Source organism: Podarcis bocagei, assembly GCF_964188305.1.
Source record: "Podarcis bocagei genome assembly, chromosome: 5".
Lineage (NCBI taxonomy): Eukaryota > Metazoa > Chordata > Lepidosauria > Squamata > Lacertidae > Podarcis > Podarcis bocagei.
The window spans coordinates 65409590-65434525 of record NC_138129.1 but is presented as its reverse complement, the minus strand read 5'-3'; the positions used below and the strand labels follow the sequence as shown (position 1 = coordinate 65434525).

Here is a 24936-nt window from a genome sequence, read left to right as displayed (position 1 = left end):
AGTTTCTTAGGGGGCCGGCCATCTTGTGTGGGCAGCAAGCGAGCGCGGAGGGGGTGGGCCAGGGGCCTGGGCAGCATCGGAGGAGGATCCCACCGAGAGGGGCCCATCATGCCCGGACACCTGCAGGAAGGCTTCGGTTGCGTCGTCACCAACCGCTTTGACCAGCTCTTGGACGACGAATCCGACCCCTTCGAGGTGATCCAGGCGGCCGAGAGCCGCAAGAAAGAGAGCGGCGGCGGAGGGGGAGGCGGCGGCGGCGGAGGGGGCCATCAGGGCGGCCGCGGCGGTGGCGGCGGGCAGGCGGCCCAGGCCAACTCCTCCTCAAGCGGCGGGTCGGGCCAGCCCGGCTCCGGCGGCGGGAGCGGCAGCGCGGCCAAGCAGCTGCGCAGGGAGTCGCAGAAGGAGCGCAAAAACCCTCTGCCGCCCTTCGCCGCCTCCTCCTCTGGGCCTGGCGGCGCCGGCGACCGGAGAGAGGATGGCGGCAGCGGCGGGCAGCCTGGCTCCGCGCCCCTCAGGAAGGAAGGTAAGTGGAGGGAGGGGTGCCTCCTTTTAGGGGGGAAGCCAGGGCCTCCCTCCCCAGAAACCAGGGCAGCGTCCCTTGCGCGGGCGGAGGCAGCCTCCCCCACCGTCACCCAGCGAGTCCGGCCCGCAGTAAGAGCCCCCGGCCCGCCTTTGACGCAGCACGTGGTGCTGGAGCAGGATCCCCCCCGTCCCTTCCTAGATAGATTTCCTAGAAAAGACACGATCCCTTTCCTCCATGCTTTATTAGGGCGGCCTGGGGTGCTGTCCTCGCGTTGCCTTGCGTGCAGGCAAGGGTCGACCATCTCGTGTGAACGCGCGCCTCATGGGAGGGGGGAAACGGGGAGAGGCGGCTCGCTGGGCCCCTGCACTTCTTCTGAGGGAGGGAAGCAAGGAAGGTGAGGGTTGCTGGGCAGGTGTGTGTCAGGATACTTAGGCCTTGCTCGGGAAGGGGGGCAAGTTAGTGGCGGGCCTCCAATGTTTGTAATGGTGGCGCTTCTTTGAGGGCGAAAACGCCTGCGAGCGGAGAGTGCTTTTTGCGAGGAGAGGGGCTCAGGTTTGCCAAGCTGCAAGCGCGCAGGCAGCAGCGTCCTGGATTGCCGCTGCTAATGAAGTTTAGCCCATTTGCACCTGGCCACGTGCGTGGCCCGCGTGTTGCTTGGCTCCAGCTATCTGCTGCTGCCGCCTACTAGGGGCTGAGGGAAGAGACAAAATGGAGTGAGCCCTTGGTGTGCTTTAAGTTGGGCCTTGCAGGCTAACGTGAGAAAGGCACTTTTTGAATATAGGTCTTAAGTTTTAATTGCAGGCATGCCGCCCAATGCTAGGTATGCTTATTAGGACGTAAGCTTCACTTCAGTAGGTGTTATTTCCAATTGAGAGCGACTAGGATTTGCCATGGATCTCTTTAGTTCAGTGTTTCCACTGCTTTTCTGATGTGGATTCTGATGTGTACATGTTCTGAGATGAAATTTTAAGAACTGTGCGCTGCTGTGTGAACCTCTCACCCATTTGTAACTTGCATAGTATGCAGAACATACCAATTTTTTGTTTTAAAGTTGGAACCTAAGAAAGTATTGATATTTTTCTGTCACTCTGCACTAATTAAAGAACCCACATGTTTAATGTGATTAAGATTACAGTTACCGCAGAATAAATCCTACTGAATTCAGTAGGACTTATTTCTGAGTAGGCACATAAAGGTTTGGGCTGTAAATGTCTACATTTTCAGAACATTTGGTAAATGGTACCCAGCTTCATGGTGATAATTGGGTTTATTTCTCTGAACCTGAATAAGACAAAAAGAACCATGTGTTGCACTGTTTTCCCATGTACTTACATTAGGAGGGAGAACCATGGGCCTGTAATTTGATGATAAAAATTAACTGTCAAGTTGTAATTGAGTTGTGACATATACAACATTCTAAAGTACGTAAAGTGAACAATTAAGAGTTGGTTACAGATGAAGTAAACACTTAAAAAAACCCTTTTGTGTATTGGACTTAATGCAGTAACATTTTTCTTAAGACTGGACTGCTAGTGTGCATTTTCCAGATTACTTGCTACAAATTAATAGCTACTTAGTGTGATTAATTCACTGCTTTATGCTTACAAATAATTTGCAAAAAGCATGAAGTGTGTTCTTCTTTCAAAAATTGTTTTAGTACTTAAGCATTCTCTTGATCACGGGAACGCTGCTGTATCCCAACAGCAAATGTGCTAAGATTTTTGAATAGTGCAGACTTCTGACATCTGTTAATTGACAGTGTACTAATGTCATAACTACTGTCCAAAGTATTTGAGAACCTGATAAATAAGGCACTTCATTTATTATTTATATGCTATGAAATAAGCATTTGAGTTGTAATCAGTAACTGCTAGTCCTTGTGTCATATGCATCTTTTTAAACTGCTTGTTGGCTTAATTATATTCATGGCCTTACGGCTTATTGGCTCAATGAATTAAGAAAAAACTTAGCTGTGTTCAGTGGATTAACCAATAAATAAGTATGTTTAGGGTGGTGATAATGGTCTGAGGGCACATTAGCTACCTGGATGACTGACTGTGGGGAAGCACGTGTATGATGCCTTGGGCTTCACAGTGGAAGAAAGGCAGAGGATGTAAATGCAAGAAAATAATATATATTTAATAATAATTTGAAACACTTCTAAAGCAGTTCTGAAACTGCACACTTCTGAAAATAAAGTGTAAAATTTTGAAATTCAAAATTATTGTGGCTTTTAGATTTTTGTGCTTATAAGTAAAGGTTTTTTGTATACAAGTAGCTTCAAATGGTAAGTAAGGCTGTTCCTCAGGAAGGGAGATGACTTTGTAATTAACACATTAAAAATCAAGATTTGGAATATTTAAGTTTACACCCTGTGTTAATACGGACACAGTGTCTTGTGTGACCGTCAGAGGCACATATAAAATAGAGTGGCAGAATCTGAAAACTTAAATGTCAATACAGCACCAGTGCTTGTAGTAAGTAACTAGATGCATATTCCCATGCATTGAATGGAAGAACCTCTTTCATTCACAAAAGGGACTGAGATCCACTGGAGCCTCCAAACACCCCTTCCCACAGCCTCCCTCATGGTTCCAGAGGATCTTGCTGTCCTCTGGAGCAGCTTTTCAGGGAGCTACAGAGGGAACCTCTACAGTAGTGGTTCAGCAGGAAACATCCCTCCCTTCTTTCAAATGTCTTTTGAAAACTATTGTTTAGATTAGGAGTCACCAAACTAAGGCCCGCGAGCCGGATAAGGCCCCAGGGACTCATTTATCCAGCCCCCTGCCGCCGTCCGCTCTTACCTGTGCTGTGCGGCAGCCCACTTCCGGGTCGGAGGAGCAGTGGAAACAGCTTGTGCGCAAGCGTTATTTCCAGTGCACATCCGGTTGGAGGAGGCCCATGCTCATGCGCAAAAGCTATTTCTGGTGCTCCTCCGACCCGGAAGTAGGGTGTACACACGCGTATGGGCATGCGCTCCTCCGCCTGCTGCGTGATCAGCGCTGGAGACACCAGCCCGAGGTGTGGTAAGTTTGCTGACCCCTTGTTTAGATAAACCTCTGCTATCTTAATTTTCTGTTTTTAAGCAATTAGTATTTATTGATGTCCTAGCGACATTTTTGTGAATGCTTTTTGCTAATTTTATTTTTATAAGTTGTATACTACTTTGATACATTTTTATGAAAGTTTGGAAAATAAATTAATAAGGAGGAATGTTGCCTTTTCCCTCCTTTAGCAGAGGAGCATCGTGTGTGTAGAGTTCAATTCCCAAGAACTCTGGATTCAACCCTTTGAATCAGTCATGCTTGAACACATTTTTACATGAACTTTGAGTGTGGAATGTTTAGCTTTAGTTAAGGAAACTCGGGTGACTTGGTTTTTTGCGAGATATGGACAGGTGTTTTTTTTTTTTTACATTACAGTGGTACCTTGGGTTACAGAGGCTTCAGGTTACAGACTCCGCTAACCCAGAAATAGTACCTTGGGTTAAGAACTTTGCTTCAGGATGAGAACAGAAATTGGGCGGCGGCAGTGGGAGGTCCCATTAGCTAAAGTGGTACCTCAGGTTAAGAACGGACCTCCAGAACGAATTAAGTTCTTAAACTGAGGTACCACTGTAGTTCTTACATCATTGTCCATTTCCAACCTGGCTGGGGTATGTGTGCTCTGCTCATTGCAAGAAATAAAATATTTCAAATTTTAAGGCACTTAAATCCATTTCAGGCCCATTGTTTTAAGTGAGTTTCATATATTAATGGGCACATATTTCTGTAATGATTCCTTCACAAATGTCTTTGTGGAGTTCTCAGGAAGTCTTGTGGCAAATTTCCTTTCCAGGGCCAGTCCTGCTTACCCTCTTGAGAGAGTTATGGTGTGTGCCATCAACAATCTATGCCATTAGGTTTTTACAATGTTCTTTTTCCTAAGCCATGCCACGTCCTCCCATTTTCATGCTATTTTTTTGTTCTAGCAATTAAAGATGTGTTTTTTTGGGGGGAACCCATCTGCATATTATCACTCCTCTTCACATATGAGTATCAAACTTCCAAAGAGATGAACAATCTGTTCATGCTGATAACTCATTTTACCTTGGGCATTGATACAATATAATGGGAGGGGGTTGTTGTTGTTGCTGCTTTTAAAAACACCCTGTATTTATTAAGTGCACATATTGCCTGGTTGGCTTACAACCCATGTAAAAGACAATCTGTAATAAATGAAATAACCAAAAAATTGCAAAAGCTTTAATTGAAACAGGATAAAACAGCCCTGATTTTAAAAACAATTAAAAAGTCTCCATAAATGGGAGGCTAAGTACAAATGCTGAAAATGGAAAAAAATATTAGTGCAGTTGATACAAACATAAAATCAATATTAAGAACATAACAATAGCCTGGTGGATCAGGCCTATTGCCCATCTAGTCCAGCATAGATTTCCACTGTTAGCAAGGGGTCCCTGCTTGGCATAACATGAGAATTTCTCCTTCCTCAACACAAAAGAATGTGTTTGTGTCTCATTTTGAACAAGAGGACTGTTGGGGCCAGTGACAATGGTAATTTATGGATCGCTTGTTATACTGTCACTTGAAGGGGGAAACTTAATTTTTTTAAAAACGTCCAGTAAACTTCCTTTGAAGAATGGTGAAACATAAGGGTTGTATACAGATTGTAATTTTTCAGAAATTTTGAAGCCATTCTGCAAAACTGGCATTGACAGAAGAAGAGTTCATCTCATATGAGACAACTATGGACAACTATTAGGTAGTGCAAGTAATCCTGCTGACATGCTCTTGCTGCTGTACTCTCATCCTGTGCTTTAAGACAATTTTTAAAGTTTGCTTTAAATGTGATATTTTGGCCTAAAAATAATTGTATTATTTATACCCCGCCCATCTGGCTGGGTTTCCCCAGCCACTCTGGGCGGCTTACGGCACATGTAAAAAAGGGTAAAACATCAGACGTTAAAATTTCCCAGTACAGGGCTGCCTTCAGATGTCTTTTAAAAGTCAGATAGTTGTTTATTTCAATCATTGACCAATCTTGAGATCAAGGATCTGTTGATATGCGCACAAGTTTGTCCCAAATTATTCAAATTATTAAGTGACAGTTGTGTGTAATTCAGTGTATATTATACTGGAGGGGAGAGTATTGGATAACCAGCAAACAAGCATTTCAACAGTAAACACAGCTTAAAATCTGCTGCTTCAGTGGCACAAGAGCTCCTTTTAACTGCCTTAAACTAGTTTAAACTAGTCTTGCTACTGCTGTTTTCTCCAGCTTTATATCCCGCACACTAAGGCATTTTACAAAGTATGTAACAGCAGCAAAAGAGCCACAGACTTACACTGTAATCTGCAGCTATATACTGCTTTAGGAAAGCATTTCATCTGAATAATTGGTACTACATCTATTTTTTTATTTAAAAATTCAATTATTGAAATACAGCTTTAATTGCATGTCTAAATTATAGTACTTTGAATTCCACGAATTTACCATTTCAGCCTTAATTTCAGGATAGCTAACATTCCTGCCCCTTCTCACAAATAAAAACTTTCTCACCCTGCTCATTGGGGGTACTTTGAAGCAAAGATCAACTGCAAAGCCCAGTGTGACTGTCATGACAAAACTCTTGCTTATGTCTCCACCACATTTTAAAGTAGACTCTGTAGAGGAGAAGCTCAGTTCTAGGCCTGCATAGACAAGCCAGGACAAGCTGCCACAGAGTGGCATAGAAGAGAACAGTTGTCAGGGCAACATGAGCACATTCTAGCATGCAGTGACTTTGGAAGAACATGGATTGGATGAGCTGCCTGGGGATCTTTTCAGAGTTCAGGGGTTAGGAAGAGAGCACGTTTGACCTGCTTGGGAGTTTGAAAGGGAGCAGGGAGAATAGACCAAGAGGATTTTCCCCATGATTTCTAAACATGTGGAAGGAGTATAATAACAGTGGTAGTTCAGAATTCCCTTTCCTGTTATCTGAAGCCACAGCAGGTAGCCTCAATAGTGGACTTGATCATGACATAGATATTAAAAGATCCAGTCACCAGTGGCAACCTCTTGAGTGGACCTGTTCAGGGAGAGCAGATTTTATTTCTCCTGCTTAAAAGAAGTATTAAATTTGACCATTGGCTTTCATAAACAATACTGCTCTTCTAGCTACCTTTTGGTAGTAGCCTACATTTCTTAACTGTAGTACACAGGAACCGTCTGGAGTGCAGCAAAGTTCATTGCAGTCACATGTAATGTTAGGCCATATTTTAGTGCTATGTGAACGAGCCTGAAAAGAGTGTTGGGCTCACAAGCTCCCTCTCATCGCTGGGAGGAAGACTGGCATAACTTAATGTTGCTTTAAAAGATGTATTGAAATCAGGAATCCAGGTTTGAAATAATCTCTGAATAGTTTAAACTATCTTCATGAACCATGGTTGAGCATTACGTGCAAGTTGAGCACAGGAGCACAGAAGCTCAGGTAGAAAGTTGACATACATGTAGTGAAGACATGGGTTTAGCATTCAACAGAGTTCTGGAAGCCACTCCAGAGTATCATTTAATGTTAATTGGTGGGTATAGGCCTTTTGGTTTTGCATATGATATTGGTAATAAAGTAATGTTTGCAGCAGCCCTTGGTGCCAAGAGGAAAATCCTTTGTGACACATAAATTAATGTAAATTTCATTTTGTATTTGAATGGAAACCTTGGGGATTGATACACAGAGTCTTTAAGCCAGCCCCCCCCCCCAACCAGTTGCTCTCCTGATGTTGTGGACTACAGCTTCTTTGTCTCAGCCATTGTGACCAGAAGTATGGTCTGGGATGATGGGAGTTGTGGGTGGGCCACAAGGTAGGGCTTATTGCTGCTCTAGCAGCTCTTTCTTTGGAGCTATGGGTCCAACTTTCTTACCCTACCACAGCACAAGCCATCATCCAAAATAAATAACTCAGTACATTTTCATACATAATGAGGAGAGTGATGGTTCTCTCCTTCCCTAACTATGGTTGCTTTCCTTACTCTTGTATAAGGCTGTGGAGTGGTATTATTGATAGATCAGATTGGAAACAGCTTCACCCCTAGTCAATTTCACCACCAGAGGAGCTTAAAAATAAGAAAATGTTCTTATGGGTTTCCTTAAAACAAAAAGAAGGGGTTTGGCAGTGTATGCTTCTAGGGGCTTAGATTTGACTTTTCCAGAGTACAGTGGTGCCTCGCAAGACGAAAAGAATCCGTTTTGTGAGTCTCTTCGTCTTGCGGTTTTTTCGTCTTGCGCAGCAAGCCCATTAGCGCTATTAGCGGCTTAGCGGGCTTAGCAGATCAGCTGATAAGCGGTTTAGCGGGTCAGCTGATAAGCGGCTTAGCGGATCAGCTGATAAGCGGCTTAGCGGCTTAGGATCAGCTGATAAGCGGCTTAGCGGCTTGGGAAAAGGGGGGGAGGAGAAAAAAAACCGCAGGAACTCGCAAGACATTTTCGTCTTGCGAAGCAAGCCCATAGGAAATTCGTTTTGCAAAGCACCTCCAAAACGGAAAACCCTTTCGTCTAGCGGGTTTTCCGTCTTGCAAGGCATTCGTCTTGCGGGGCACCACTGTACAGGTTGAAGTAGTATTAAAAAGCTGAAAAATTAGTTTGACCAGATGTCATTCTCCATGGTAAGCAGTCATTTTTATGTTCAAAAGCATAAAATACTATGATAGTAAAATACTATGAGGCTATAATACTATGATTAAAATACATCCCATGAGGGTCTCATAACAATAGTCTGCATAACAAATACAGACACAAATCCTACTAATTGAGTTTTAATTGCATACAAAAATATCTAAATATTACAGGTCATTGGTAAAACATCAGTTTCAGTAGTCTTTTTCAAGTTTCTCCAAATGAATTATAACTTCTAATTTCTTGAAGGCGGGGATGGGAGTGTCTTACCAGATTTCAGTGCATGATGTGCACTCGTCTTTCCAGGATAGTTGTGTGTTGTAATTCTTCGAACTTGATAAATCTTCTATATAGGAAAATTACTTCCTGCAAGGTACACACAATTCTCTGCTTTATTATAGTCTATATCATGTTCTGTATGCTATCAAACTATCAAAGCAAAATTATACACACTTCCTAGTTTCCAGCTGTGCTTCAGTGTACAAAACAATCTGTCTGAAATGTTAGAACTCCTGACTGCTCCAAGGAAGGAATAAACTCACCCAATATCTCATATCTATTTATATTAGCTTGGACAGGGGTAGCCAGTGAGCTGACTTCTGGATGATGTTGGAATACAAGTCTCAGCATCCCTCACAACTGGCTATATTGGTGTTGTATTCCCACCATGCCCCTTACATGGCACAACCTTCATTCACACCTTTAAAGGCACATTGCCACATTTTTTTTGCTGTGTAAATTTCAAATAACATTTTTATTTTGAAATGAAAACTTCCAGAGGTGTTACTTGGCTATAATTTGGATATCTTTTATTTGTTGTGTGGAGTAGTTTTATGATACTACCTCCAAGCCTTAGAACAACTAGTGTCTTCTACAGGATTCCTCTGCTGTGTGTTCAAGAATAACAGTTGCTTTGTGGAAGTAGCTAAATAACTTACTGATGCGGATTGCTTTCTATTTTAGGGATAAGGCGAATTGGCAGAAGGCCTGATCAACAGCAGCCTCAGGGAGAAGGCAAGCCTATTGAGAGGAGGCAAGAGAGACGGCCTCCTCGTGAACGCAGGTTTGACAAACCTGCTGAAGAAAAGGGTGAAGGAGGAGAATTTTCTGTTGATAAGTAAGAACTGAACATTTTAAGATTGATTGGCAGAGAAAATTGTATGCAGGATGTCCTCTGGTTATAGCAAGACGTTCTCTGATTAGTCTGTTAATGGGTTTTAATTGGGTAGTGTGGTATATTTGTCTTAATGTGGCATGCTTTTGTATTTTAATATGAACCTGTTTTAGGATATTGTGTTCCCCCTAAAGGATCAAAGTTTTGGTATAAGCGTTCTCCTGGATCATCTACTGTCACTGGAGGAACAGACAGCCTTGGTTGCTCAAAATGCATTTTATCAGCATTGTTAGAAACTCAGATATGTAAGCTAATTGTCAAATGGCACCTTAAACCTAGGTTATGGTCGCCACAATGGGATGACTAAACACCATGATTTTTTTTTTCAAACAATGAACATTATTATTACTGTTATCACCATCCTTTCTATACTACTTTATCTTTTAAAGAAAAGAAATCCAAGCAATTTGCAACACATTAAAACAGCAAATGAATCAACCCAGAATAAAACAAATTAAGCTTCATGGAAAATATTTCAGCTCCTTCTCTATGCTTTCCCTGAATTTATTTACCTTCTTAATTTTTTTTTAGCTGCCCCATAGCAGAAGTCCTCTAGGAAGCCAGTGTGATATACTGTTTAGAGTGTCTGACTAGGACCTGGGAGATCAGGGTTCAAATCCCCCTCATTCATGAAGCTCACACTGTGACCTTGGGCCAGTCACAGCCTCTTAACCTACCTCACAGGGTGGTTGTAGGGATTAACTGAGGAGTGGCATGAACCATGTATTGCTTGGAGAAAAGGTGGGAAATAAACGCAGTAACTAAGCTCTTCTGTTTACCTGCTTAAGAAAGAGGTGTCAATTGCCAACCTAGCATTGAGAGACCTCGGCATGGTACCTGTGCCTCGTGAATTTCTAACACCGTATTTCAGCATATAGCTTAGCTACTCTTATTAACAATTGGGTAGTCTCTCATATGGATTACTGCAATATTGTATATGTATGGCTGCCTTTGAAAACAATATGGAAACTACAACTGGTCCAGAATAGGACTAAGATTACTGACAAGAACTGATGGATATAATCATACTGCACTTGTGCTTTGCCATCTACACTGATTTCCATTTTGTTTATGGGGCCAATTCAGAATGTCTGTACAGTGGTACCTCGCAAGACGAATGCCTCGCAAGACAAAAAACTCGCTAGACGAAAGGTTTTTCCGTTTTCGATTTGCCTCGCAAGACGAATTTCCCTATGGGCTTGTTTCGCAAGACGAAAATGTCTCGCGACTTTGTTTCCTTTGTCTAAAAACAAAGACATGTTTTGTTTATAAAGTTAATTTATTTTCCCTTCAATTTTTGAACTGCTCTTTACAGTATGTGTGACTTTAAAGAGCAGTTAATAAACTGTTGTTGTACCAAATTTGGCTTTGTTTGGACTTTTTTTGACCATAGGAACGCATTAATTGATTTTTAATGCATTCCTATGGGATTTCGTGATTCGCAAGACGAAAAATTCGCTAGACGACAAAACTTGCGGAACGAATTAATTTCGTCTTGCGGGGCACCACTGTATAAAGCATAAAAGTCATAAATGACTTGGGGCCAGGGTACCTGAAGAATTGCCTTTTCATACAGACACCCCTACATGAAGCCTAAGATCATCTGGCTTTATACAGAAGTCAAGTCTTAGAGGACTTCACTTGAAAATTAGTATACAATTTATTAAATAAAGAAAACAAAATCTTCTCAAGCCTTCTGTGTACCCTGCCAAGGGAGATGGGGTGGGTGGCTTCTTGAGAGAGGACTTTTTTATTGTTGATACCACAGCTATGTGATGCTTTCACCAGAGAAACTTCCCTGACACCTACTTTATGGTCTTTTCAGTGTCAGGTAAAAATGTTACTTTCCTAGGCATTTAAAATCAGCTGTACTTAAAATATTCTCTGCTTCTTATTTTATTTCATTGCTTTGTACTGGTTCATGTTTTCATGCTGTATTTTATCTATGGTTATAATTATTACTGTTACATTGACCAGAGAACGTTTGTTGTTGGGCAGTATGTGAATACTGAAATGGAAAAAGATACAAATAACATTAATAGCTCTTAATTTTAGAAATTGATATAATATTAAGAAAGATGATTACTAGCACTGCCAAGGTAGAAGTAGAGTTTCTAGTGTCATTCCTAATTTCGCTTTATTTTACAATAGACCCATTATTGATCGTCCAATGCGTGGCCGTGGTGGACCAGGTGGAAGAGGGGGCCGTGGTGGCAGAGGACGTGGAATGGGCAGAGGAGATGGTTTTGACTCCCGAGGCAAACGTGAATTTGATAGGCATAGTGGAAGCGACAGATCGTAAGTCTTAAACTCGTTCTTTTTTAAAGTGCATTCATATCAGAATAATACCGTATTTTTCGCACTATAGGACGCACTTTTTCCCCTCCAAAAATGAAGGGGAAATGTGTGTGCGTCCTATGGGGTGAATGCAGGCTTTCGCTGAAGCCTGGAAAGCGAGAGGGGTCGGTGCGCACCGACCCCTTTCGCTCTCCAGGCTTCAGGAGAGCCGCAGCGCCAGCCCCACAAGGTCGGGGGACAGCGGGGAGGTGGAACGCCGCCATCCCACTGTCTCCCGATGTGGTTTGGAGGCTGACGGCGGGGAGATGCGTGCTTCTCCCCGCCGCCAGCCCCGCAAGCTCCGGGGACAGCTGGGAGGCGCAGCGCGTCTTCCCGCTGTCCCCGGACCTGGTCTGCAGGCGGGCGGCAGGGAGAAGAGCGCTTCTCCCCGCTGCCTGCCCCGCAAGCTCCGGGGACAGCTGGGAGGCGCAGCGCGTCTTCCCGCTGTCCCCAGACCTGGTCTGCAGGCGGGGAGAAGAGCGCTTCTCCCTGCTGCCGGCCCCACAAGCGCCTGGGGGGGGGGAAATAAAAATTTGTTTCTTTATTTCCCCCCAAAAAAACTTGGTGCGTCCTATGCGCCGGTGTGTCCTATGGGGCGAAAAATACGGTACTTTGAAAATTTGCTTTTGAAAATCTGTATTCCAACACTATTATGTTAACTCAGTTTTGTTAGTTCTCTTTCACATTCACATTTCAGTGGTCTAAAGCATGAGGACAAGCGTGGTGGAAGTGGATCGCACAACTGGGGAACTGTCAAAGATGAACTAACGTTAGTATTTTGTATTGAAATACTTGTTCAGAATAAACTAAATTATAAGAAAAGACCATGGGTATTTTAAGATTGCAAGATCACATAATGAGTGAAAAAATTCAGGAGAGGTAGTGAAAAGGAGCAGGGTTTCCCATTTCATTGTCCTGAGTAGCTCTTTAATGTTCCCCAAGAAGAACAGATTTACGAGAAACATATTCAAATTTGATTCAAACATTATTGGTGATACCTAATAGTCATAGTCTGCATAGGCCCTTTAAAATAAATGGAGTTAAGGAATGCCAGTCCATTGATTTCAGTAGGTGGTCTTGTGAGTATGATTAATGTTGGATATCCTTAACATATGCCTCACCCATTTTTCTGGCTTAGTGCAGGATCATTTCCCTTTATCAGTGTATATATATATGCATCCTGCCTGTGTGCTTTCCTGAAGGAGCATCATAATGCAGCAGTATAGCAAATAGCAAGCATTTTTCTAAATTTGGAATTATAATTCTAGATCCCAAATTTGCCTCTGTTGTGTTGGCATAGAAAAATCACCCATGCTTTTGTCAGCAATACAGCTAGTAAAGCAGACTTGGGGTCTGATGGTGGGTTAGTGTTTATATTGGGGAGTGAATATTCTTTGAAGTTCCACTGTAAGCTTTGGTATAATTTTGAGGTCATTGAATATCAGGTGGGTAGGCAGTGCTCGTATGAAGCATCAGATATTTTTAAACTATCTTTAATTCCAGTGATTTGGATCAATCAAATGTGACAGAGGAAACACCAGAGGGGGAGGAGCATCCACCTGCCGACTCAGAGAATAAGTAAGTATTACATTGCCAGAATCCTTGTTTGATCATTTATGAGGTTGCTAGGCTCCTTTCATGTCAAAAGGAGGTGGTTGGTTGTTTTTTTGTAGAAAGTTTTTCTTTTAAAAACAGGAAAATCTGTTTACTTATTTAAGTTTCCTTTGTTACATGATTGGCAAACTCAGGTTGAGATGCTTAAGTGGAATTTTAGCTTAAAATCCTCATAAATGTAAACTTGTGAAATGGTGAGTCTAGTTGAGAAGCTCTGGTCTTGAATTGTCAGTGATAAAACTGTGAAATCCAACGTTGGTACTAGCTAAAAAGTAGCTACTTCAAAACCTACAGGGTTGTGTGTGTAAATAAGGTTGTAGGATGGAATCCGATGGTGTCCATGAATGACAGCAAAGGACCTTCCAGAGCAGGTTTGTGGAACTGCATGATGAAAGGGCGAGGGAGCCCTGTTGTGCATACAATCCACAAAGTATTGGATTTCAGCCTTCCTATTTGAGCCTTTGTAATTGCACAATGATGCTGAATAACCTGGCATTTTGAGCTAGCTAAACATTCATTCTTGCATAGTGGCTTGTCATGCATTTGCCACTTCGTTTTGACACGTCACAGAAGTGCTGTGTAAAATTGTAAAATTGGATGAAAAATGGGGAGTGGAGGTGGTACTTAGGTGCAGGACTATCATAGACTGATGGGCATTGATGCAGATAACTATACTTACTGACTTGAACTTTTAGAGTGGAAAAGCTCTTTCAGCAGCATAGGAAGCGTATATGCCTTGGTTAAGTGGCTGTTGTGCTGTAGATAACTCAGTACAATCATGCAATGCCATTATTTGGATGTCCTACATGCGAACTTGGCCCATGCATGCACTTTGGGAGCTTTCAGGCAATACTTACTTTGGAAATCAGTCTTTTATTCTTGGTTGCTAAGTATAAGCTGGGATTTCATTTAACATTCTAACTTTAATTGTGAGCCACGGATACCAATAGACTTTATTTGCGTAGCCGACAGGCCATAGCATCATAATTGTGAGCCCTTACCAGAGGTCTTGAATGAAACAACTTGATTCATTTTTTAAGTCAGGAGGTTCACAGCTGATCGTTGATGTAACTACTATTGGACAGGTTTCCATTTTGTTTTACACATAGCAAGCTGCTCATTGTTGTTGCTGGTGAAGTTTTGAAGCCATTTTCCTTCCCCCCCCTCCCAAAATAGATATGGCAATGAAATTGGTATACTGATATATCAGTTAAGTCATAATGCATTTGAAGCTGTTGTGCAAAATCTTGCTTTGGGGGAATGCCTTAGCACTGATGTACGTAAGACATACAGTCTGTGCTTTAACTTGTCTTTCTCCATATGGCAAGCTGTCATGACATGACTGGAGGGGGTGGGAGGCAAACCATTGAAGACTGTTAAGGTATTGTATCTGTTGGGAGAAACAATTGCTTTGTAATTGCTGAAGAAGGACTGGCAAGGAGGAATTAAGCAGAACTGTCCTATCTCTGTGGTCTGCTAAAATACATATAAGGTGACTATCTTTAGCTGCCAGCTATTAGTTATCAACAATGTGTTGCACACTTGGATTAAAGCAACTTGTCATGAAGCCAGAGTTTATGTGGTTAAGTGATTTCCAATAGCACAGTATTTTGTCTGAATTGAAAATAACATCCATTAAAGTACAGCTTTTTGTGTGAACAATAAATTCTAGAAGTGTGGCCTTCCTGGTTGCTTCCAGCATTCCGATATTGAGACTTCACCATTCTGAGTGTGACAAAGACTATGAAATGAGTTTCCACCATTGTAAACTTATTTCAGAGAGAATGAAGTAGAAGAAGTCAAGGAAGAAGGTCCTAAGGAAATGACTCTGGATGAATGGAAAGCTATTCAAAATAAAGATCGTGCAAAAGTTGAATTCAACATCCGTAAACCAAATGAAGGTGCTGATGGACAATGGAAAAAAGGTTTTGTTCTTCATAAGTCAAAGAGTGAGGAGGTGGGTTTTTCTGGATTATCTTGTCTTCATGGAATCACTGAATTGTAGAGTTGGAAGGAACCACAAAGGTTATCCAGTCCAACGCCTCACAGTGCAGGAATCTTGCCCAACATAGGACTCGAACTCGCAACCCTGAGATTAAGAGTCTCATACTCTACTAACTGTGCTATCTGATGTTTTCATTTTACTCACACCTTTAAGAGTAAGTAGTTTAAGGTATCCTATCAATAGTTACATTCTCTATAGCAGATGTTTTGCCTTTACCATGTGCAGAAACCAGTCCTGTTTTAATCACTTTGAAACAAACATTTCTAGCCTTTGCTGTTGGAGAGAAAACCATGGAGACACAGCTACTATCTGGTAAAATCTCCAACATAGGTCAAGCTTAGTAAAGCTTTCGGTTCTTGGTGTGTGAGCCTTCAGGGTCTAGATGAAAATATGCTTTCCTGCTCTGCTGAATTCAATGGGAGGTTTACCACTGGAATATGGATTGTGTCCACAGTTTATTGAAACCTGAATCCTAGGGCACACTCAAAAATGCAGAATTCATGTGTGGGATACTTCATTCTATTATGGTACCACTTCTGATGAGTAATTCAGGCATGCAGTGTTCCACCATTTTATAAGTCCACAGAGAGCTAGCAGTGTCAAGGGAAAAGGTGCTTTTAGTTGACCTAGGCTCGAAGTCCTGTTGTGAGTGGGGTTCTGCTTGTCCAACTCTCAGTACCTGGTGAAATGTATTCAACTGTAGTAGCTTCCTGTCAGAAATTTCAATGTGATTAATTTTATGCTTGTGCAGATGAGGTGATACTTGCAAAATGACTTGGAATTTTCATTCCAATGGCTTGGAGTTTACACTTATTTTTACTACCAATTCTTTCTGATTTTGGAATATTTGCTAAGGCACATAAATATGGGAAATAATGGACACCTAACTGAAAAATCCATTGCATATTTACTTGGAAGTAATCCCCACTGTGTTGAGGCTTACTTCTGGTTAAGTTTGCTTGGAATTGCAGCCTTTAAATGTGTTTTACAGTTGTGCAGCTCCCTTAAGACCAACTAAAGATTACTTCTTTATTCCATGGGTAGGAAACCTCCAATGTAGGGACCTGATTAAGCCTGCCAGTCCTCCATATTTGGCCAAGCGACACCCACTTGTCCTACACTTTGTGTCATATATGATGTCAGGTGTGAGGCTGGTAAAAATCTGGCTTGTAGGTACTGCAGATCATCTTATTGTATGGTATTGTGGAGCACTTTGAAAGGTGCTTTGTTAGCTGCATCTGCTGTGCAGTTTGATTACACAAACTGGTCAGAAAAGGTCAGCCGACATCATTCTGGCAATTGAGTCAGGTGATTAGCCCCACCCTCCTTTCAAACGTGTTCCACAGAGGAGATAACATCAGACCCATTTGCCAGATTTAGTTATTCACGCCATTGTATTCTAATGTGATCCATTGTTCAGCCCCCCCCCTAATGATTTCTCAACACTTAATTGGTGTTGATGTTGCAAAAAACAAAAAAAAGCTCATAACCCTTAGGGTAATGTGCAAGCCAGAAATTAATAACAGGCTTATTTGTGCCCCTAAAATATGCTCCGGAGGGTTGGGGGACCCCTGGAACAGATTGGCGGGGTACAGGAGGAGAGGAAGGGGAAATGTTGCATTTGCTGATGTGATGTTAGGTTTTGCCCAGATTTTCTACTTGCATAATATAATCTGCTTACTGCTTTTGCTCTGTCCACTTGTTTAGTCACTTGTATCCTATTGGGTTCACCTACCTTGAACCATAGAGCATGTTATTTTAATATGCAAATTCTCATTTACTTTTTTCTCTCCTTTTGTATCGACATACAATTTGCATCAGACAAAGGGGGTGACAGAGATGCAAGGGAGTCAGATGGAATCCAATGAGGTACGAACACTTTATATGTGGTTGTGTTGATGTTGTTCTTAAACAGTTATAAAGCATTACATTTTTCTAAGTTGTGTGAGTGAGTGAATATATGAATATTTCCTGCATGGTGAAGAGCAGTCTGTAAATGCCAACAAATAAAATAAAAGGTAGGACAGGGAACCTGTGGACCGGTTCCTAATGTAATAGCTGTCTTATGAAAGGAGCAAGGAATAAAGAGGAAAGGTCTTTGGAGCAGCTGCTCTTTGGCCGCCTGATGAATGGGGCCAGGTTGGTCTGCCTCTTGCCATGAAGGTCTTCCTGGGAATCAGGTGGTGCAGCCTGCCAGTGGCGCTTGATGCTCTCCACAGTGGCAAGAGGCCAGCCTATGCCTCACTTTGGTTCTGTAGGTCTAGGGCAGCACCTTTTTATTACACCTTCCCCAGTCATGGCCATGGGAAGCAGGTTCCATGCCTGAGACATCATGTAACTGTTGGCTGTGTTGTAAGTGAGGAGCCAACATAAAGGAGAAACTGTTCACTGCTTTTACTGTCCAGTCAAGTAAGTTTTGTCTCTCAGTTGATCTCTGTTCTGTGATCTGTATACTAAAGTCCATTGCCTGGCAGTTTGGATGCAGTAATACACTAGCAGGTATATGCAATCTTATTTTAGGGATTAAATTAAAAGATCCAAGCATTCTCCACCTCTGCCATAGGAGGACACTTCAGTAACACAAGCCTAACTGATAAGCAGAAGCTGAGAGCAGCAAGCTCAGTATAGGTCTGGTTGAGGCTAAACATAGATGTTTGCAGGATATGGGGCGCTCCAGGAGACAGTGACTTTAAAAAGTACATACTGCCTGTCACCTGATGGTTGGCACCCAGAAGCCTGTTCTAGCTTGTGGAAGCCTTTCCAGTTAATAAAGATTCGTTGAATAGGAAATTTTAATTAAGTGGCAGGCAATTTTTTGATTTTGAGGTTTCTGAGCAATTTTCTCTGCATCACTTCTGAAATTCAAGGTGGTTTGCAGAGGGTGAGGCAGGCTTGGGTATGATTTACCGTATTTTTCGCTCTTTAAGACGCACCAGACCACAAGACGCACCTAGTTTTTGGAGGAGGGAAACAAGAAAAAAAATATTCTGAATCCCAGAAGCCAGAACAGCAAGAGGGATCACTGCACAGTGAAAGCAGCAATCCCTCTTGCTGTTCTGGCTTCTGGGATAGCTGCGCAGCCTGCATTCGCTCCATAAGACGCACACACATTTTCCCTTGCTTTTTAGGAGGGAAAAAGTGAGTCTTATGGAGCAAAAAATACGGTACCTAATATGGCGGCTTCTACTGGATTCCACCATCCCACCTCTGCAATTTTTTCTGCATGTTTTGGATACAATCATATCTCTTATTAGATACTGAAGGCTAAAATAGAGATGAATAAGTACCAATACCTGGAATTTGGCAAATATTTACTGTATATTGATATAGTTCCAGCATTCAGCTAAATAAGCAAACAATAAATGAAAGCAGGTGTACATGTGCTACATTCTGCTTTTGCTCTTGGCTGTCCTTCCTGTAGTCAAAACTGCCATTTGTGGCAGTTTTTGACCAGCATTTCATGCAAGTGATGTTTGAGTGCTGTAATTCCCCCTCCCCCACACCCCGTGTTGCATTCTGGGTTGTATCTGGTATTTAGTGAAAATACCTTTTCAGTGGTGGTCCTGAATTTCTTATTTTCATCTTAGTCTCATGCTGAAGACTCTGCAATGGATCATCACTTCCGCAAGCCAGCAAATGATATCACATCTCAGCTGGAAATCAATTTTGGAGATCTTGGTCGTCCTGGGCGTGGTGGCAGAGGTGGAAGAGGAGGACGTGGACGCGGGGGAAGAGCCAATCGTGGAAGCAGAACTGACAAGGTAACAATTCTTTCTATTTAAATGAAACAGGTTTTTTGTATACCTATTGATGGTACTTAAAAACAACATGAGCAGGTTTCAGCGACTAAGCTGCTGCTGAGCAAGTTACCATAATATCATGCATAGATCTATCCTCCTAGTCTTTCCCTTTAGACCTGTGCCCTAATTAATAGTCCTTTGTAGTGGAGCAAAAAGTTAGTTTAAGAGGTGGTACTTATTTTAATATTGGTGGCTTTAATCCATGTGTGCGTGTGCAGAATACATTAGTTTGCCACCATGAATTTGAAAGTTGACATAGGCTTGAATCCAAATCACTTGTCTGAACAGTAGACACTTCTGCAAGTACTTTGGGTGTTACTTAAGCTTTTCCCCACATGTGCATGACTGAAAACTATTTCATGGAATTTTTAATCTTTGTGAAATACTAAGGGCTATAGCCAGAAGGAAGGAACTGAAACACCCTCTAGACTGAGCAGAAACACCCTCATACAAATTTGGATTTAAGATATTGTTTTCTTGACAAAATGTAGACATGCTCATGATGTTACCATGTATATTGCATGTGTTGTCTTTGCACACTTTGGATGCAACTTAATTATGCCTATTTCTCATGCAAAACATGAAGTTCCCAAATATTCTGGGTACCACAGCTTGCAAACAGCAATTGATACTCCAGTGAATTCTCAATCATAAGCAGGAATATTTTTCTTTATTGGCTTTAATGTGCTTAAAAAGAGAGAGAGTAGTCTATTTTCACTATGAATTCAGTTGCTGAATTTCTCTTTTTGAAAGGCTTTTCCAGTAGAACTAATTGAGAATCCAGCATTTCTGTTTTGTGATTTTGCTCATTATGAATGTGCAGATCCACACTAATACTTGTGTCTTGACTTTGTTTCCTTCTAGTTGGTTAAGGAGTTTGATGTGATCCACACACCCAGCCAGGTTGGTGACTTGTTTATAAATCTCTCAGGATGTGTATACAATTGTAGCCTTAATCCTGGTCTGACATTTTTCATTGGTGAAAGTCAGTGTTAAGGATGAATTAAATCATATGTAACACTTATCAGAATTTCTGGTTAAAGTGTTATTTGCATGCATTTTGATACTCTTAATTTGTGTTTGTTGTTTGGTTAAAAATGACAACCTGCTTTCACATTTTTATTTGCTTGCCCATAGCATGTATAGATGACAACCATTTTTTAATCCTCCTGGACTTTCCCCCTGGCTTTGACATGCCTTCGTTTCTGTAATGCTTGCATGTCAGGGCTGTTTGAGGTTGTATTGGGTATAAGATAGAAACACTGTAACTGTAACCATGATGTTATTAAGGTATTGTTTTTAAAATTTAGACAGATCGCAAAACCCACAGTAACAGTTTCCCTCCATTCTGGGAATTGTTCTTGGAATCTAGGCTATTAGGGTTTCTTAATGTCATCTAAAATGAAGATACCTGTTTACCATCAGCATACAACATAACATAGCATTTACATATGTAGGTTGACTTAGAAGTAACATCCGGATGAAACTCTGTCCTTATGTGGAAGTAGGCAAGGCTTCATAATTTACTATAATTTACTATAGTTACATGGGTTCTAAGAATCCATTTTTCTGCACACTATCTCCAGAAATGGATTTTATAAATGGAGTGTTGCAGTGTTATAATGTGAAGCCGATCAAAGCTTGAAAGTCGTCGTCAAAGCAAGTGAGCTGTATCATATTGCCAATTTCTCCAACTTCATTTGGGGTTTATATTAAGATGTTACTGAGCTGAAGACAAAAAATACATGTGTAGAATTAAAGTATACAGCTCCCACATAAACAGGACTTGGCATCCTTACTATCAGATCAGTGTTTGTGCTGAGAGAGAAGCATAGATTCAATTGTATCATGAACACAGGTGTAAATATTCTTGCCAGTGATGGATTTTCCATTTAACACCAAAGCACCTGCGCTCATGCCTCTTTCTCCTTCTACAACTGAAAAGTTTTGTGTGTGCAGTGTGTACAGGCATGGTCTGAAGGTAAATGATGCAACCACCTTGCTTGAAGCTAAGCAAGTCTGGGTCTGGTCAGTGCCTGGCAGGAGACTGACTGGAAATCCTATTTACAGTACGTTGAGTTCCGTGATGGAAGAGAGGTGTGATACAAATGTACATAATAACTAGAGCACACACTTCAAGTCTGGACTACGTATGGTTCCATACTACTAAACATAACAACAGAATAGAATTAAAAATCCCAGTTCAAGATTTTCTTGTACTGGACTTGTGTATGAGTGCACATAATTGTCTACTAAGTATCTGAAGTAAGCTCAGAGAAGGCACCAAGAAGATCAGGGTCTGGTAGGTTTATATTGGGAGGGGGGTTCCAAAATATTTCAAGGTTCTGCGCCATATAAGGATTTATAGGTCAAAACTAGCACTTTGAATGGGGCCTGGAAACTTAGAGGCAGCCAGTACAGTTGTGCCAAGTTCAGTGTTATATGATCAGTTTGCCATGAGCCTATCAGCAATTGGGTAGCTACATTCTGCACTAGCAGTAGTTTCCAGTGTTCAAAGGCAGCCCCATGTAGAGCGATCAAATATTGAGGTTAACAGAGCATAGATTATTGTAGCTGGGTTATTCCAGGCCAGATAGGGTCATAGTTGGGCCACCAACCGAAACTGATGGAAAGTACTCCTCGCCACCAAGGCCACCTGTGATGGCACCAGATATCTAGAGCAGGCTGCACACCACTCAGCCAGACAAGACAACCACCCACTAGCAGTGACTGAGCCTTGTCTAAATTAAGCTTCAGTTTGTTGACCCTCATCCAGTTCATCATTACAGCCAAGCCCTGATTTAGTGTATTAATTCAATGTGAACGTTTGGTTACCTTACAGAATGCCGCAAACAAAAATGGTTATGTGGACTCTCCAGATAACGTACATTCTGTTTTTCTTTCAGTCAAGTGCTTCTGCTCCTGATGTTGATGACCCAGAAGCTTTCCCAGCTCTGTCCTAAACTGGATGCCCTAAGCCAACCCTGCCCCTTGTTGGGCCCTCCTCTACAAGGCTTGCATGCTTAAGGATCCTAAAAACAACTTAAGAAATTAAAAAGGGGACTCTCATTCATACCATTCACACCTGAAGACTGAATTTTACCTGTTTTGAAAATGAACTTCTCTTGCTACACAGAAGCAACAATATGGTAGTCAGTTTTGTATTTAGAAATGTAATGGTAGCAGGGATGTTTTCATAATTTTTTTCAGAAATTATGCATTCTTCATGGATACTTTTTTGTATTGCTGCTTGAAAATATGCGTTTCCAAACTTGAAATATAGGTGTGAACAGTGTGTACCAGTTAAAGCTTTCACTTCATTTGTTTTTATTTTTTTAAGTTAGGTTTTTAGATGTTTTCCCCCGAACTACAAACAATTTAACTCTTGCACACTCTTTTAATACTGCTTAGCAGATTGTTTTCAGTCCACAGTCAGCTGGGATATGTACAAAAATAATTTGGAAAATTGTTAGTACTGTGTGGAATACTAACTTCTGAAGTATTTTAAGTTTTTAATACTTAAATTCAAACTTGGAAAAGTCAATTTTCTTCTATCTTTGGTAGTTTGTGTATTCAAAGTCTTTATACAAAATTGATATCAGATACTTGAAAAATAGTCAAAGCACATTGGTTTTTACTCAAATACCTTCTTATGAATCCAGCAGCTCTGTTTGGATAATTGGTCTAAGCCATTTAAAAAACTCTGTGTTACACCTCTCATATACACCTCTTTTATCTTACTCCCTTTTTTTCTTCAACAAAACTAGTTGTTTGTTTGGTAAACTTTGTTTAAACTTGTTAATATTGTTGCTACCAAAAATACTTTGTAGACTGGAGCAACTTTTTTTTCAAAACATGGGAGGTTGGGGAGCGGCATCTATTTCTAATACAGTTCGTTTAAACTACATTTGATATTTGTCTGGCAGTGCAGTATATCTACACAAAAAATGCACCTATGCTGGATGCATTCAAACACTTTCATTAGATGCAACCCTGGGCCTAAAGAAGAAACCAAAGGGCACTGTGTGCTACTTGGGAGGAGGATTACTTGACTTGTGTAAGTTGGAGAACAAAGAGCATCAAAGTGGGACGGCTGTGGTCTCCGTGGGACAGAAACCAAAACCTCTCCACCTAATTGAAATATGGATTTTTGCTCCTACTGTTTCAGCTCCTGGTCTCTGCTAGCTGACAAGTGAATGTTTTATTTTCAGAGGGCGATTGTAAGAAGTTCTACTTCCACTGTAGAATTTTCTTAATAGTTTAACTTAATCCCTGTGAACAGGAATGTTACCACTTTCAAAACACAAAAGGACTTGAACAGCAAATAATAAAAAGGACTACTTAGGCTTTTTGTCTGCAACTTTTGTTAGGAGGCTAGAGCAGAAAATAACCCATCTATTTAAGGTTTCGACACTTTGAGTAGTGTGTGTAGCATTCATGGGTTTCTTAGGTAGAAAGCTTAACGGTGATGCCCTATTTTTTTTAAAGCTACAGGATGGGCAACAGTATTGGACTGCTGAATATAAACTCAACGATTGCAGTGTTCAGTTGGCTTGCATTATCTGAATGATTTTTTAATGAACATTTGTTTACATAAGCAAAGGTTACTGTATTTTATCGGACTTCTGGTACACTCAAAATCATCCTTGCAGCCAGGAAGAAGAAGAAATAATCACATTTTTAACTGTATGAAATCGATTTTGCCCCTAGGAGGGTGGTTGTTAAAAATGCTAAGCATTCTTTCAAAGTTTTCTTGGTGCTTAGCATGGAAATATCCCATTTTGGAGGTAGTCAAATTTCTTGCGTCAACAGGTACATACGTTTTCAGTAGTTCTTTGTTCCCTGCCCCTCCTCATCTCATAGTTCAGAATATGTTGGAAAATAGTGGATGTTGTCTGTATCCTTAAAGAGCATTTTCATATAACCACTGTGTAAGTATTCTGGTCCCCAAAGACATGCTTACTGAATAGTTTTTTTGCTGTTTTTTATATCCCCCCCCTTTCCCCTTTCCAGGCTAATAATGACTTTTCCCACCCCAAACCATAGCCCTTTTATACATGTTATTCCTGAAAGCCACACATCCCATGCCATGCCAATTTGATACTTGACACATGCTTTCTTCATCTTATAGCATATATGTAATATAGAACAGGCATAGGAAGGCTTTTTAAAGACGACCCATTTGCTGTTCTTTTAATAGCTGTGTTCTTAATTTGTGTCAAGCTGTGAATTTTTTTCTCTTTAATATTGGTGCGTGTTAAATGCAGGTTTATTTTCATGCTCTTTTATAAAAACGTAATGGAAGGTAGGCATTATGAATGCCTCTAATGCCAGGCTTCTTACTTGATTTCCGGCCTACAAGCCCCTAAATCTTTTTCCCACAGGATGGTGCCCTTGTGGATCCATCAGCAGCAGGTTTGGCAAAATACCTACCTGTATATTCTAATTCTAGTATTAGCTATTAACAAATTTGACCTCATTTTCTCCTGCTTGCTTATCCTGCTGTTGCACCTCTGCATTTAGAGATGATGCCTCTCTTAAAAAATATGGGTCAGTTGAATATGAATTAATTGACTTATTTTAATGTTTGAGCATGAAAGTTCATCTTGTGTCAACTGACAGGCAGAGAAGTTAACCAAATTAGTAAAAGGGAAAAAGAAAAAGAGCACAAGACCTTCTAAGGTAACCCTAAGGATCAAAACTATGTCTGTTGTGAATATACATCGTCTTTCTGTTGGATGGGTACTACATCTAATGGTTGATTACATCTTGCCCGATGAGATTCATTTGCATACCATACCTGTTGACTTAATAAAAGCAGGACTGATGCTT

The 24936-nt window shown here is 41.2% G+C and overlaps 1 protein-coding gene across 2 annotated transcripts; it reads left to right on the top strand.

Moving 5' to 3' along the window:
- Positions 1–24936, top strand: SERBP1 (SERPINE1 mRNA binding protein 1). 2 transcript variants are annotated; one of them, XM_081193838.1, is made up of 10 exons: positions 1–523; positions 9138–9291; positions 11500–11646; positions 12359–12454; positions 13189–13263; positions 15079–15256; positions 17126–17173; positions 18892–19065; positions 19969–20007; positions 22011–24936. In XM_081193838.1, exons 1-10 carry the CDS (start codon positions 109–111, stop codon positions 22065–22067), a joined length of 1383 nt encoding a protein of 460 aa, XP_081049964.1. In that variant the 5' UTR covers positions 1–108; the 3' UTR covers positions 22068–24936. The 2 variants fall into 2 exon arrangements, with proteins under 2 accessions (XP_081049964.1, XP_081049965.1); XM_081193839.1 differs by having other exon boundaries at positions 2–523; positions 12383–12454.